Source organism: Platalea leucorodia (assembly GCF_965183815.1).
Source record: "Platalea leucorodia genome assembly, chromosome: 4".
NCBI classification, from domain to species: domain Eukaryota; kingdom Metazoa; phylum Chordata; class Aves; order Pelecaniformes; family Threskiornithidae; genus Platalea; species Platalea leucorodia.
In genome coordinates, this window is record NC_138826.1 from 9,984,917 (window position 1) to 9,999,084 (window position 14,168).

Consider the following 14,168-nt stretch of genomic DNA (forward strand, 5'->3'; position numbering starts at 1 on the left):
CGTGTGCACAGTTAGAAGTTGGCTTTCTGTCTGTGGTCTTCTGCATGGAATCCTCCCATAATTTCTGTAGTCTAAGTTGATGTTATCACACATTTTTACATATGGGAAAACAAGAGCAGAAAGGTGAAAATACTTGCCTGAGGCTACAAAATGAGTCATTTGCAGAGCTGAAGTTTCCCACTCGCTCCTGGGGATAAGAAACGTTTGTATTAGATCTATATATGCCATGTTCTTTCTTTCCTAAACTGAGAAAACACTGTGTGCTTTTGCAGAGGAGGCCTGTTGGAGAAGAACAAGAAGCAATGACTTTGCACGTGAAGTGCCAGAAAGGGTATTCCGTAGCGACATCATGATGACAAATACATAAAAAACATAAATTGTGTAAACCAGAAATTACCGGTGCATTTGTGTAAGTTAATTTATCTTCTGTCTTTGACCTTCAGGCAAAAGTAGACAATGAGATCCTTGATTACAAGGATTTAGCAGCCATTCCCAAAGTCAAGGCCATTTATGACATTGAACGTCCAGACCTAATTACTTATGAGCCATTCTACACTTCTGCCTACGAGGACAGACAGGAGAGACAGAGTCTTGGAGAGGTAATGAACCGACAAGCAACCCATTCTGCTATAAGCTTTATTCAAAGCCTGCTTGGCTTCTATCCTCTTTTGAAACAGTTTCTAATTGACACTCCTTGGTATTGTTGCTGCTGCTGTTCAAAGTGCCTTTTGTCTGTTTGATCTGGGTTTAATGGGAACAATCATGATGATGCCTCATGTGCGAAAGTGCTCAATTAAACACGCAATTAAGCACCTACATTAACACCAGCCACTGGCAGAGGAATGGCAGGGGGAAGGTTTGCAGCCTATCTGCATGCGCATTCTCATAACTCGCATGGATATCCTAGTCTTTGGGTACAGCAAACTCCAGAACATGAGGCAAAAGCCAACCTGGTGTGCTGTACAGCACTGATATTCACAACAGAATGTGAGGAATACCATGATGTTCTGTGGCAGTAAAAGGATTAAGAGCAGCAGGATGCTTTCTCTCACACATATTGGAGGGAAATATATTTCCAGAGCACTTTGCTAGACATACTGGATAAAATCAGAACAAGCTCAGGATGAAGTGCTCCTCCACCTGGGAAAGCAGGTTAGTTGTGTTACAGAAATAGCTGCCTCACATTTTAAACTGCTGACATTTAGTAAGGGTTCTTGTATCCTGCAATGATAGAAAAAAACATCTAATTTATTCTCTTAAATTTGTGTTTAAAGATATCTTTCAGGTTGTAGGGTCCCCCAGTTTTCTCAGGTGAACTTCCATAGCTGCAATTGCTATTTACATGGTTCCGGTGAAGCAGGTTTTGTCATGTAATACCATCTGGCTGTACGTCAGACTTGCAGAATGCAAATTTAAATGGGCATGGAAATGGATTTACTTCCTTGCTATCTCAGTGACTTTACTGACTGTAACTGAATTATGAAGATGAGCTGAGGAAAAAGGAAGTACAGTAAGTCATTCAGGCACCAGTGGTCTGAAGATGCCCAGATCAGTGACTGATAATCTGCTCTCTTAGCAACAGATCAGAGCTGACTCAGTTTTCTACTTTGTTCTTTAACGGTTTATAGGGTTAGTCTTTTAAATTATAACGAGTTGGAAATTCAGGAGACTGCTCAGCTCAGGAATAAGATAAGAGATTAACAGGTCAGAATATTACAGAATTTCCCCCCTCAGATTTATGTTGGTAGTGAGTCTAGCTGACATCTGGTTCAAAACCACTGTGAGGTGCATTGGTGACCTCTGACCAGTTCCAACAGGCCTGACCCATTCCACAAAACCCTCTACAAACGCAGGTCTCGTGTTAGTCACAGAGGAGGAACTAATCTCACCCAGAGAAGGTGAACTATTTATTAATCCTTAAGGGGAAGCTTCTCACTGGCAAAGCAGTATGTTGGAAGCTGATAAAGCAGTATGGTGGAAGCTGTCTGCTGTTATGCTTGTTCTGTGGATAAGCGTAAAGCCTTGGAGGTTTTCTTACCCCATATTTTCACCAGCATTAAATCCAATTAATTTCTGGTGACTACAGAAATTTATCCTGAAAACAGAAGGGCTCTCACCTTCTTTTCAGAGGATCTGGGTTTTGCACTCAATGCTACTGCTGACTTCTGTCATCTTGGGCAAGTTACCTCACCTCTTTGTACCTGTTTCTTTTCCCTTCCCTTGCCCTAATGAGAACACAAGCCCATTTGGGTGGAGTGATCTCTTTCTTACTTTGTGTTTGTGTTGTCGTAATCGAGTGACACCTCAATCTCGGTACATCATACGTCAGTCACCATCATCTTTAAAAAGCAAAGGAGGTGACATGTTTAGTCGTGGCAGGGATTTGCAGGCTTTGAGTGATTTAACCTGCATTCTCTTTGCAAAGTGTGTGTATGTGGTGGTGTTAAATAAAAGGGGACCCTGAGTTTAAGGTTGCACACTAGAAATGCCCTTTACCATGATTTTAAAAGAAAAAAAAAAAAAAAGAAAGAAAAAATGACCAGACTCAGCTAAGAAAGATTTCTGGATGTACAAGGGAGATAGATGTGCACGAGCCACCAAAGTTAATCCAGTAGTGGAGACAAACCTTAATTACAGGGAGCGGGCTGCAAGAAAATCATATACTTTAGCCATAGAAAGTGAGAAAACACAGCATGGGACTTTCTTCTTTACTGCAATGGAAAGGAAATGCTTTGAAAAGTTTCTCACTCATAATCTCTCTTGTTCAGTTGAATCCCAATCTTGTTTTTCTGGGAGTCTCTGATGGAAAATGTTTTCACGTAGCACCATCTAGCGGGACCGGGCATTTTAGTTACAGATCCACCAGCAGGTAGTGGGGAAGAGAAAAGGAGGTCATGAAGACATGGTTTAGCTTCTAATATAAAAGAGATGAAGAGATATGAAATGAGATCTGCAAATAAATTTGCTGCTATTGCGGCTGACCCTTAATGTAGCAATAACGTTTCCAGAAACTGTCAGTTACTCAGGTTCTTCATGTCCCATAACTTCGGCCCTGCTAGCAGCAACCTGGTTAGGACTGAAATCCTCTTTTCTGAGCTCTGACTTTTGCTGTACAAATATTGAGAGAAGCAGCATTTTACCTGCATGTCCTTTGTTTCTAGTATTCTGTCTGTTGAAAGTATTGAATATCTGTAACAGCTTTCAGTAAACAAGCTGTCGTAAAATGAGAAAAGTATTTTTTCTAATGTGGTAGATGCTTCAAAATGGAGCAGGCATCCTACCTGGTAATTCAATAAAAAGACCGTTAAAATGAGGTCGGTGCAAAATGCTGAAACTTGGGTTATAAAATGACACCTGTAAAAGTTTGCGGAAATTTCCCAGAGCACAAAATGGCCTGTACGACTTCAGGTATTAGAGCAGCCCCTTAGATCTCAAAGTGATAGAGCACTGAGCCTGTTGCAGTGAGCAGAAGTTTTACTGTAAATTTGGTCAGAACAGGCTCTCTACCCAGACTTTTTCTTTCCTTTTTGTTTTTTTTTTTTTTTTTTTTAATTTGAAGTCATCACTCTGTATTTCCACTGGTTTACTATTCTGGAACAGAGCTGTTTCTTCTCAGTCGACTGCACAGCGTATTTCAAACTGATTAGTGTAGACTTCTGTGATAGACCAGATTTTAAAAGACCTCATAAACCCTGAAGAACCAAGCATTCCTTGGCAGACTCAGAGTTTGAGATATGGCAGTTCACCTGTGCATGATAAAACAGTAAGTTGGCTGCAGAGTGTGGTTCCATTTCCCAAAAAGCGAGGAGATGATGTCAGATAGTGATGGAGTAAAAATACAAGAAAGGATGGCCGTGGATTCAGCACATTACTTTCCAGGATGCCTTCCCAGTCTTAGATTCCTGTGGCTACCTTTTACAGTAGTCATTGCCTTAGCATCTAGGCAACCACAGCAGATTATGCAAATTTGCTCATTTACAGTAACACATAAATTACTAGTAGAAATAGTAGAAAAATGTGGGAACGCACAACGTGCTTTTTTCATTCATATTGAAAGTTTTAGATTAGCTCTCGGTTGTTTTTGTGGAGAACGATGCTACAAAGCACTGTGTATGATAACGTTTCATGTGGAGCAGAGTTTTTATGGCTGCTGCTGTTAGATCATGAATGAATGGTGGTTTGCTGTTTAGAACTTGTGCAGTTATAAGGATTAGGGAAGCAAGAATGTAAAAGACATTGAAGGCTTTGATGGAAAGTAACAAAAGCTGTCTTTAAAAAGCTTTATGGAAACTTGCTGAAAAGGAGATGTTCTGTACCCAAATAAAAAATGTCACTCTGTTGTCTGGATACTTTGCATTCACAGTGTCACCAGCTCCGTGAGAGTTAATGGTCTCTCAATGCAAACTGTATAGCTGCATATTTGTTACCAGAAACTCTGCATATGTTTTACACCACTGCTGTTATACATTATTGTAATAGTTAGACCAGAATCAGCAGTTTTGCTTCTGAGACATTATCTTAATAGCTGTATCATTCTATAATAATTGTGGTCTTATTTAAAACCGTAATCTCTTGCCCAGTTTATTATGGCAATTAAATAATAATGAAGTTTAGTGCATAAAGAAAATAATTAAATCCTGATCTTCTAGCTTCAAATTGTCTTGTGATTAAAGGGCACATAACTGGTAATTATACATAGCTTTTATTCTTGTTTGTACCATCAATGTATGCATGATCTTATGCTTCATTTCTAAAGGTATTTCTTGCCTCAGCTTCCCTATCTCTGTAACACAAACTTTTCATAATATTGTGCATACTTCTGCCCACTGGCCTTTGTGCAGTTCTTTCAATGTATATGCTTGTAATTCCTGTCTGTTCTCCTTACGTAACCATGGAAGAACACAGAGATTTAAAGGAGATCATATCAAAGAAATGTTGATGACAACTACGTAGTCCTTTGCATGGGTATGAAATGTAAGGCCTTGGGGAGAAGCACGTTTTTGCCAGAGTATGTGTGCTGGAGGAAAAACATGCTTCGTTCTGGAAGTTACTCTGTATTTCTGATGCCATGCAAAGCTCTGAGTTAAGATTATTTACTTTTGATTTCCACTTTAAAGATTTCTTCGTAACAGGCATGTTTATTAAATTAATAACCCTTTCTGATTTTAATCTTTACAGCTATGTTTTAATTACCACAACGATTAGATGGCTGATGATTTGACTGAACTAATCACGTTTATAAAGATTCTCCCAGAAACTTTAATTGCTTCAATGATTTATGGACCAGTTCCTGAGCAATGTGGAAAAAGCAAGTTCCAGTTATGCAATGGCCTTAGTAATTTCTACGTTGCCATTTTATGTTGCCATATATCCATGTATCTGCAGCAATGTTTAGATTGCCGTTTTCTGGGCCAGCACATGCAATGATGTTTCAGTGACCTTGTTTTTATGTCTTTGCAGTCTCCAAGGACTTTATCACCTACCCCTTCTGCAGAAGTAAGTTTGGTGGAACCTTTGGGGGCAGTATCTTACTGTGCTTAGAATTATTCACTTCAGCAATGCAGGTGTTGATTTTGCTATCCATCTGATCCATCTTTGTTTGCCACATAGACATGTTTTCTGAATATTGAAGCTTAACAAAAGTTAACTCTAAAAAGAAAACAAGAGGTTCTTACTGGCAGATTGTACAAAAAATTAAGATACTGCTCCTACCCGTTTGCTGTCTATAAAGCAGAGTCTTCTGTCCAGCAGAGGTCACTTCTTGTACATTCATCCTTCTTGTTGCACAGGCGGACTCGGCTCTCAGGAGCTGGATGATTTACATGAGCTAAAATGCTGCTCTAAGCATCTAAATAATAAGCCATGTTTGCTCCTAGAACGTTTACAGTTTTGTCTTGAAGAAAACATAACTATGATTTGGTTTGGTTTTGCTTTTCCCTAGGAGTTAATTTGAACATCACAAGAACATGAAACATTTGGGAAGTCATTTGTCAGGATACAATAGATGCCACTGCAGAAGCATTATCATTTTGGGGCTGGGAAGTGTTGCTTATTTGCAACATAAAAGTTGTAGTGATTCCTACATGTTAAAAAAGTGACTATAAAATTTCTTGTAAATCTTCATGCATTAGCATTGGTCCTATCCCTTTTGTCCTCGTTTTGTTTGCTTTGTGAGGTTCGGGGGAGGCGGGTTTTTGTTTGTTTTGAGGTTTTTTTTGTTTCTTTTTTTATATTGGCTTTTTTCCCCAGGAAACCAAGTAAATTGAATTACATATGAGAAGGTGTCATGTTTTCAGATGCAAAGGGAATCTAATTTTGATACTAAATACCTCTTGATGTGGCTAGTCGAGACACATGGTAAAATAAGCCACAGAGAGCTCTGTGCTGCAGCTATTGAACTCTTGCTGGTCTCCAAGTTAGCTAGCTGAAGGCTAGCGCATGTATCTTGTGCAGTACGCTGCATACTCTGAATGTACAGACATACTCTGAATGCAGCTTCCCTTATGGAGTCACAGGAATGTGGGCAAATCTAGGATTATATAGGATTCAGTAGAAATTACAGGTGGAGTTGGAACCTTCCAAGATTGAACTCTGACCCAGACTATAAAAATGGATTGGAGTCTTTGGAACGGATCATTAGAGAACAGTAATAATGAAGTAGGTTGAAGGCTTAAGGGATATTGTTATTTCAGTAGCTTCTGCTGATGTCTTCAGATCCATGAAAGTTAAGTGCTGCTAAAAATGTGTAATGTGCATTTACATTTATTAGTGAATGCTTCTATTCTGCAGGGTTATCAGGATGTTCGGGATCGCATGATTCACAGGTCTACTAGTCAGGGCTCCATTAATTCTCCAGTGTACAGTCGTCATAGCTACACACCCACCATGTCACGTTCCCCTCAGCATTTCCACAGACCTGGTAAGGGCTACTGCATTAGAACTACATGTAAAACTATTGTTTCTTTGCTATGTCACTTAGTGGCGCAGCGAAGCGCTTGTTTCTCTTAGCAGTGAAAATTTAGGATTGAAAAATTGTTGCATATTTTAATATCTCCTTTTCTACCTGTTTTTTTATTCTTGATTGATGCAGTCTTTTGCACTAGGCTGATGAGTGTTTCTTACATCATAAATATGGATCTTCTGGATTTGTTTCTGATGGATTATTTTTTAAATCTTTGTATGTTTCTGAAAGTGAGCAAAAATTTGCAGCAGTGAATCACAAACTTCATTCTGGAATTTGGGAAAAGTATCACATATTGGAAACAAAAGTTATGGCTCGACTATACAGAAGTCAGTAATGTAAGATTCCTCCCTCCTAAAAAACAATTCATTTAAAGCTTGGTGCAGCCATGGAATCTCAGATTCAGCAGCAAAACCCCCAGATATTCCAAGTTGCTAGTCGTTTTTTAAAACATAGACTCATGGTTCACAAGGTAGATTTCTTAATTAAAGCCATAGGCAATTGCCTGGGAACATGTAAAAAACACAAACTTCGTTTACTGGTTTAGCAGTGATGTACAAGTTCTATGTACTGTATAGAAAATGTACAGGTCATTCAGGTTCCCAGTGCATTCAAAATTACTGGTTGTGTATATAAAAGCCAGATATGAAAATGAACTGTTCATCCACACCCAAACTGCATAAAAATTTATCTCTAAATGCTATTCATTGAATACTTTTCAAGGCTGATTTTATTGTTTATGGTAATTAATTAAATCTTTGTGATCTGTTTTTAAATTAAGTGATACAATCGTGCAGTTCCATCTTCCTTGGTGATTTCAGCTGAACAGTGGGGATGCCAAAAGCCCATATACAATAGGAGCTGCATTTTTAAAATTAAAGATTTATGATAGAGCCACCACTGTGGAACTTGAATGCTGTAGCCATTTCCTAGTGAGGGTGGGCTGAAAGCAGCTAATTGTGTCTGTCCGTGAATGCCTTATTTAAAGGACCCAAGAGTGGTGGGACAGAAGCAAATTGTGTCTGATGATACTTAGTGCTGACAACATGACTGTGTTTTAAGATGACGTTACAACTGAAACTGAAAGAGACTTAAAAGCCTGAAAAAGCTGCAAACTTCATCTCTTGATTCTGGCAATTCTGAGGGGATTTTTCCATTTGTGTCAGTCGTATCAGGGATATGAACAAACCCAGGCCCTGTTCCAGACTTTACTGTGGTTGAGTTTTACTGTCTGTGTTCAGTCAAGGACCTTCCCCAGAAGCAGTCTCTGTTTATGTAACTCTAGCGATGGGCGGATGGGCTCAAGCCAGAGTTTGGATCCAAATGTAAAATCTTCAAATCTTTGCAGCCTGAGGGATTTTCTGAGAAGATTTTGTTTGTTCAAACTTATCTCTGTTCAGATGATCTCATCTTTGACTCACCTGTTTCTGTGTCTCATATGACACAGAAGTAATTCTGTAGAATTTATCATTTTGATCGTTGCTACCCTGCTTTGGGGTAATTGTTAATGCTACTTTATAATTTTCCTACAGTAATTATTCATGTTGAATAACAGCACATGTGTATTTACCATTTTTCTCCTAATGGCACTTCTTATCATCATATTATTTGCAAGAATAATTTCTCTCTGAATAAACCCAGTGGCCCGAGATAACTTCTCTTGGCTCCCCGCTAGCCCTTGAGAGAGAAGTGAACCACTGTGTTGACGTTGTCAGCATAAGGTTCTTCAAAAATTTGAGTGCTACAAGTTTTGAAAAAGTTTGCAGCCTTTTCCTCCCGCGGTGCCCTAGCCGATGTTGGCAGCATTTTTGGAATGTCTTAAAACAATAGAAAACAGCTTGAATGCCTCTTGACTGACATTTTTTGGTCAGGCACTTTTCAGAACAGCTGCTTTCTTAACTAATTGAGCGTCAATGTTTGTGATGTTTGCATGCTGGTAGCAGGCTACTTTTTGGTAATAAGGCATAGATCAGAAGCTCATTAAGCCAATAAATGTTATGCTAAATTAGTGATACAGTTCAAATCTGAGCCTCTCTTCTAATAGTTCCTGTAATTTTGTCTAACATTTATGAACCCTTCGGTACGTCTTTAACCTTTTTTTTTCCTCCTTCCTTCTTTTCAGAATCCTAATTGTTCAATGCCTTTTTTTTTCTTCCTTTGAAGCCTCCTTCCCTGCCTTTCTCTTATTGTTTTTCTTTGTTTTCATTTTGTTCTGCCCCCCGATTCCCTGCTGCCGCAGAGCTGCTCTCTACTGGTGTGCAGCGGTTGTCATACCTGCGCACTAGCAGTCTCAGCTCCACTCACCATGACTCCCGCCCCAACTCCCCCTTCCGACACCACTTCATCCCCCATGTCAAAGGTAAGGAGCCAGGCCTCCCCAGGGAGCACCCTCCAGGCTGGAGATTTATTAGCATTCTGTCAAAGCTAATAAGGTGTATCGCCGTAAGGCTGTCATTGGCTGTGTAGCTGAGCATGCCTCGAAATGTGCCGTTACACTTAAAACGACGTTAGAATAGACATAATGTCCTTTTTTCGGAGGAAATATGTCATTTCTAAGGGCCCTAGTTGAAGAGTCATCAAGCAATGACCTATTAGAAATATATAGGAAAGCATTATCATTTACTATTTAGAACCTATATGTGCCTAATTTACCTTCTTTCTAAAGCAGTACATAACAATCATTACAGCAGTTAGCATATCAAATTTGATTATTATTTCCACATTCTTAAAACACTCATTTAAAAATTGACTACAAATATTGCCTGGATGAGAGCAAGGTGATCAAAAATATGGAGAAGAGAAAAAGAAAGATTATATAAAGATCAATGGCAACAAGGAAGTTAATCATTGTTAATCACATCGGCAATAATTAGTGCCCAACGAAGTAAAATTAATATCTCTAGGCCTCTCCTCAACTAGTGAGAATCAGCAGACTGCTGAAGGCAGCAGAGTTGCAGGGATTTACACTACCTGAGGATCTGGTCATTTCTCTTTTTTTCAATCTGTTATTTTCTGTGGTTTGATTTGGGGGAGGATTGTTCTTTCATTGTGTCCCTTCAAGGAGCTCATTCAGCTCAATAAGCTTCTACTTTTGTTTCTTGCTTTCTGTGAATGTGGTTTTACCTTTATTTCTATTGGAGCACTCTCTGGTTGTGCTGTCTCTTCTGTTGGGGGAGAAGGTCATAGCTTATATCACCTACAAGAGCTCAAAAAGAGGCAGTTGAGTAAGTTAAACAGAGATTCTGTTCTGGCACCGCTGATTAATGTAAATAATCATAAACTGGAGACAATCAAAAACAGTTGTAAGGAAGTTGTTGCCATGAACTTTCAAGAAATGCTAATAGATCTCAACGTTATAGCTCTTCAAGCATTCAGATCACCATTACTAATTTTACTCTTGCCTTTTCTTAGATGATTTTTGTTAATATGCACTTTCAAGTTTCCTATTATGTCACTATAAAAAAAAAATCTCACTTGAAACTTAAAAGATTGGGACCCTTAAAAATAGATACACTGCTCATTTCAGCATGCAGTTAATTCATAATCCTTGCAATTTCAACATTTCTTTGCTGTAAATCCAAATTAATGCTTACACTCTTTCAAGTGGCATTTTCATTCTTTTTCTGTTGAGAAAATAGCTTCTTCAACAGATAAATCAGAAGAACTATTGGAAATCCATGCCTATTGTTTTCAGATTTCAAAGAATTACCTGGCGTGTAAATTAGGTATGTATCTCAGTTATCGGTACAAAAGGCCAAGTGGGATTACAAGCACTGTAGACAAAGGGGTGGGTATGGTTCTATCAGGTATGTCATATAAGACATTGTAGGAGTCCAGTTTTCTGAAAATTTTACATAAAGGTCTTCGGCCTGGACAGGATTTGTGTGTCGTAACTCAGCAAAGTTCCTGAAAGCTCAAGTTCATATCTCTGTGACAGGGTACACCATCCAAGGATGTGGTACATTTGAGAAGGGGCAAGTAGCAGGTACCCACGTCTTGTAATTCACATGGCTGAATTGAAAGAGTAGTCTTTCAATAGCTGGTTGAGAGAAAGAAGTGCCTTCTTAAGGTGACCTAAGTTTCATGCCTAGGTAATGTGCTGGGAATATCCGCATGGTTTTCATTTCTTTTTGTTTTTTTCTCCCCATGGAGGAAGGTGACTACTCAAAAAAACCAAAAATACACTTTTGTGTTTCAGTTCAACACTGCAAGCTGAGTTCCCTCAGAGCATTGAGCCAAACTCAGACATTTATAAAATGTATACAGATAAAGTAATATGGGATATTTTTGGCAATGATCTGGAAGAAAACATGAAATAGTATTGCAGAGTTCCCTGATGACATGCAGACTGGGAGAGTAGTAGTCAATAAAGAACATGAGCAACAGTTTTCTCAATGAACAGTGGTAGCCAAAGGTAAGCCGTGCTTCTAAGTGATGTTGTCCATCTGTACATGCTGGGAAGAGCAGTGACTCTGAAGAGGATTTGACTGTTCCAGTGGATGTTAGGGTGGATGGATAGGACAGCAGAAAGAGATGCTGCAGCTAAAAGAGCTAAGTAGAGACGTTAGGTACTTGAATACGATCTACAGGGAATTGAATTGGTAGGTCCACAGTCCCGGCAGGATGGGTGACATAAGAACCATTGTGGAGGCTTCAGAGGAGGACCATCAAATAATTCCAGATCTCATAGTGAAAAAGTTATGGCTGTTAATGTATTAACACTATCAAATGGAAGGATTTGGTAGTGATTTGTTCAGTGTCTATGTACCTGTGCGCTAATGGAAAGTTCTCCCATATAGCAGGCAAAGATACAATAACATCCTATGTTACACTTAAATTAGATAAAAATCATCGTTATTTCTCTGGCTTGTTTAAGGTGAAGATAAGTAGCTATAGAAACAGCTTAGGAAAAGTTTTTTGTCTTCCCATTACTACAAAATATTGAAAGGTACAAAAGGTCAAAAGGCCTGAAGACCTTTGTAATTTTTCCAGCATGTTAAGTGAGCAACGAAGTGGTCACAACATTAGATGAACAAATGTTCATACTGTTCCCTAAGTCAGAGCAAGCTTTGGCTTGTCCTGTAAAAGGAATATGATGGAATATAGTTCTTAATCAGATACATTCTGAAAATACACATAGTGTATATATGCATATGTGTACTAACAGTGTACATGCACTTAAAGAAAGATAGGATGATAGGGACTGGTAGTATTTTTGTTAAATAAAGCTCTCTACTATTACAGCATGTAGGTGTAAGTGTTTTCATAGGAAGAGATAATATAGCTTTGCCCAGTATATAATTCAGGGGGATTGTGGGGAGTTTTCTTTAACATTCGAGTAGTGTTGAGTGAAGTTCAGTTGCACTATATTGTGTGTCGTCTTCACTACTTCATGTTCATAAATAGATATTTTGTTATCAACTGATGAGGTTGATCTGGGTTTCCCACATGGTTCTTCATTTGTCCTCCTTGCATACCACATGTGTCCAAGTACCCCCTTTTTACGTCTGTGCGGCAGAAAAGGGAGATTATTCTGGCACTGGCTGCATCTAATGCAACTCCTTGATATTCTTATCCATAGGGGTTTGCCTTGGGTATTCTAGGTATCTGTTTTCAAATTTTAAAGAACTGCGTTATTCCACCTTGAGAGGAGCATTTCTGTGTTTACTAGGGAATTAGACCCTTGTGAATATATCTGAAATGAGAACTATAGCACCGTGGGGGTTAATTAGATGTGATAGATACATTTGCAGTGATTCAAAGAAGAGGCATCATGTGATCTCCTTTTTACTTGGTCAGCCTTTCTCAAAGCCACTTGTACTTTTAGCAAGAAGGTGAACTTAGTGTAAGGTTATAATAAAGATTTCATAAAGCTATAGTTTTGGGGTTTTTCTCCTTTAGTAGTCAGAGAATATGGATCATGCCAAAACTTCTTTGGTAAAGGGGCATAATTTCCAAACAGCATAATGATAATGCAAGTGGCATACAACACATTACACCTGTGTTATTTTGTATCATCAAGCCAGAAAAGTAGATGTTTAGACCAGTTTTCAGTGTGTTTTCATACAACATAATGCTCAAGCCTTGTAGACAAGGCCAAATGTGAAGAACTTTGAGGAGTGAAGGGGCTAAATATGCCTCAGGAAGTCTTAGTGAGAGTTGGTTGATGTCACATATATGTTGAACGAGCTAGAAGAGGGTGTAATATGCATCAGCTTAGATTTCATTTAGTCTCATTTGGACACTCCATTGAATTTGGTCTTGTCTCAATAAAGTACTGTCTTTGCTATGAAAGAATCAAAACAAGTCGATGAATGAAAGAAACCCTGACCCTACTGAAATCAGAGACAAAACTCTCATTGAGAGCCAGGATTTCATCTCGCATGCCTAGAATTTTTCAGAGGCATTCAAGAATATTGCAAAGCCCCCGTAAGATTTCCGCCTAAAAAGAGATCCAAAGTAATGTGTATTCCTCTGCTCACAGACCTTCCCATAAGGAATCTACCCACATTCATAGTGAATTTGGGCCTTGGAACTCTACAGGTTCCTGCTTTCTTTCCCCAAGGCAGGTCTCTGAAATCAAATGCTCTCTGTGTGATAACTATTTCCAGGGTTTTGTGGATGCAGCTGAAAGCTCTGCTCTGGAAAACAGCCGTGGTTTGGCTGTTTCATGACTTTCAGTTTTGTGTGGGAAATAAGGGCTACACATCTGGACAAGATGAATGATAGTTTGACAAATCCTGAATAGGACTTCGGGTTTCAGGTGCTGTTGAGCTCTTTTTCCTATGTCTATTCAGAAGTAGAGCAACTAAATTGCAAGTTGACAGAAGGCTCAGTGTTGGTTGCATATGGGGGTTTTGGCCTGATTCTGTGAACTTAGCTTGTGAATCACAGAGTGAGCCCAGTGGTGAACACTTCAGAAGGCAGCAGGAACCTGCATTACACTGTGCTGTGTATAGGCAAGCAGCTATATTCCTGACTGCTAGAGGAACCTGCTTAACAAATTGAGCTGTAGGAAACGGGAACTACCTGATGGAGCAAACAGAATGAAAGAAAAAAGCCTCTCAATTTCACTTCTGAGGCTGCTGTGCTTAAGTGATTGATTTTTATATTAAACTTACTCCATTATCTCTTAACATCCCCCACCCACCTACACACATGCATGCTCAACTTCATGCCGGGGGTGTGGGAACTAGTTTTTCCTACA

The 14,168-nt window shown here is 39.1% G+C and overlaps 1 protein-coding gene across 1 annotated transcript in view; it reads left to right on the forward strand.

Moving 5' to 3' along the window:
• Nucleotides 1–14,168, forward strand: part of ABLIM1 (actin binding LIM protein 1) — a 109,877-nt gene that overhangs the window by 74,959 nt on the left and 20,750 nt on the right. Inside the window, exons 9-12 of the mRNA XM_082309773.1 lie at nucleotides 444–599; nucleotides 5,461–5,496; nucleotides 6,790–6,919; nucleotides 9,201–9,320. Of these exons, the coding sequence (XP_082165899.1) occupies nucleotides 444–599; nucleotides 5,461–5,496; nucleotides 6,790–6,919; nucleotides 9,201–9,320 (442 nt within the window). The remainder of the gene's footprint in view (nucleotides 1–443; nucleotides 600–5,460; nucleotides 5,497–6,789; nucleotides 6,920–9,200; nucleotides 9,321–14,168) is intronic.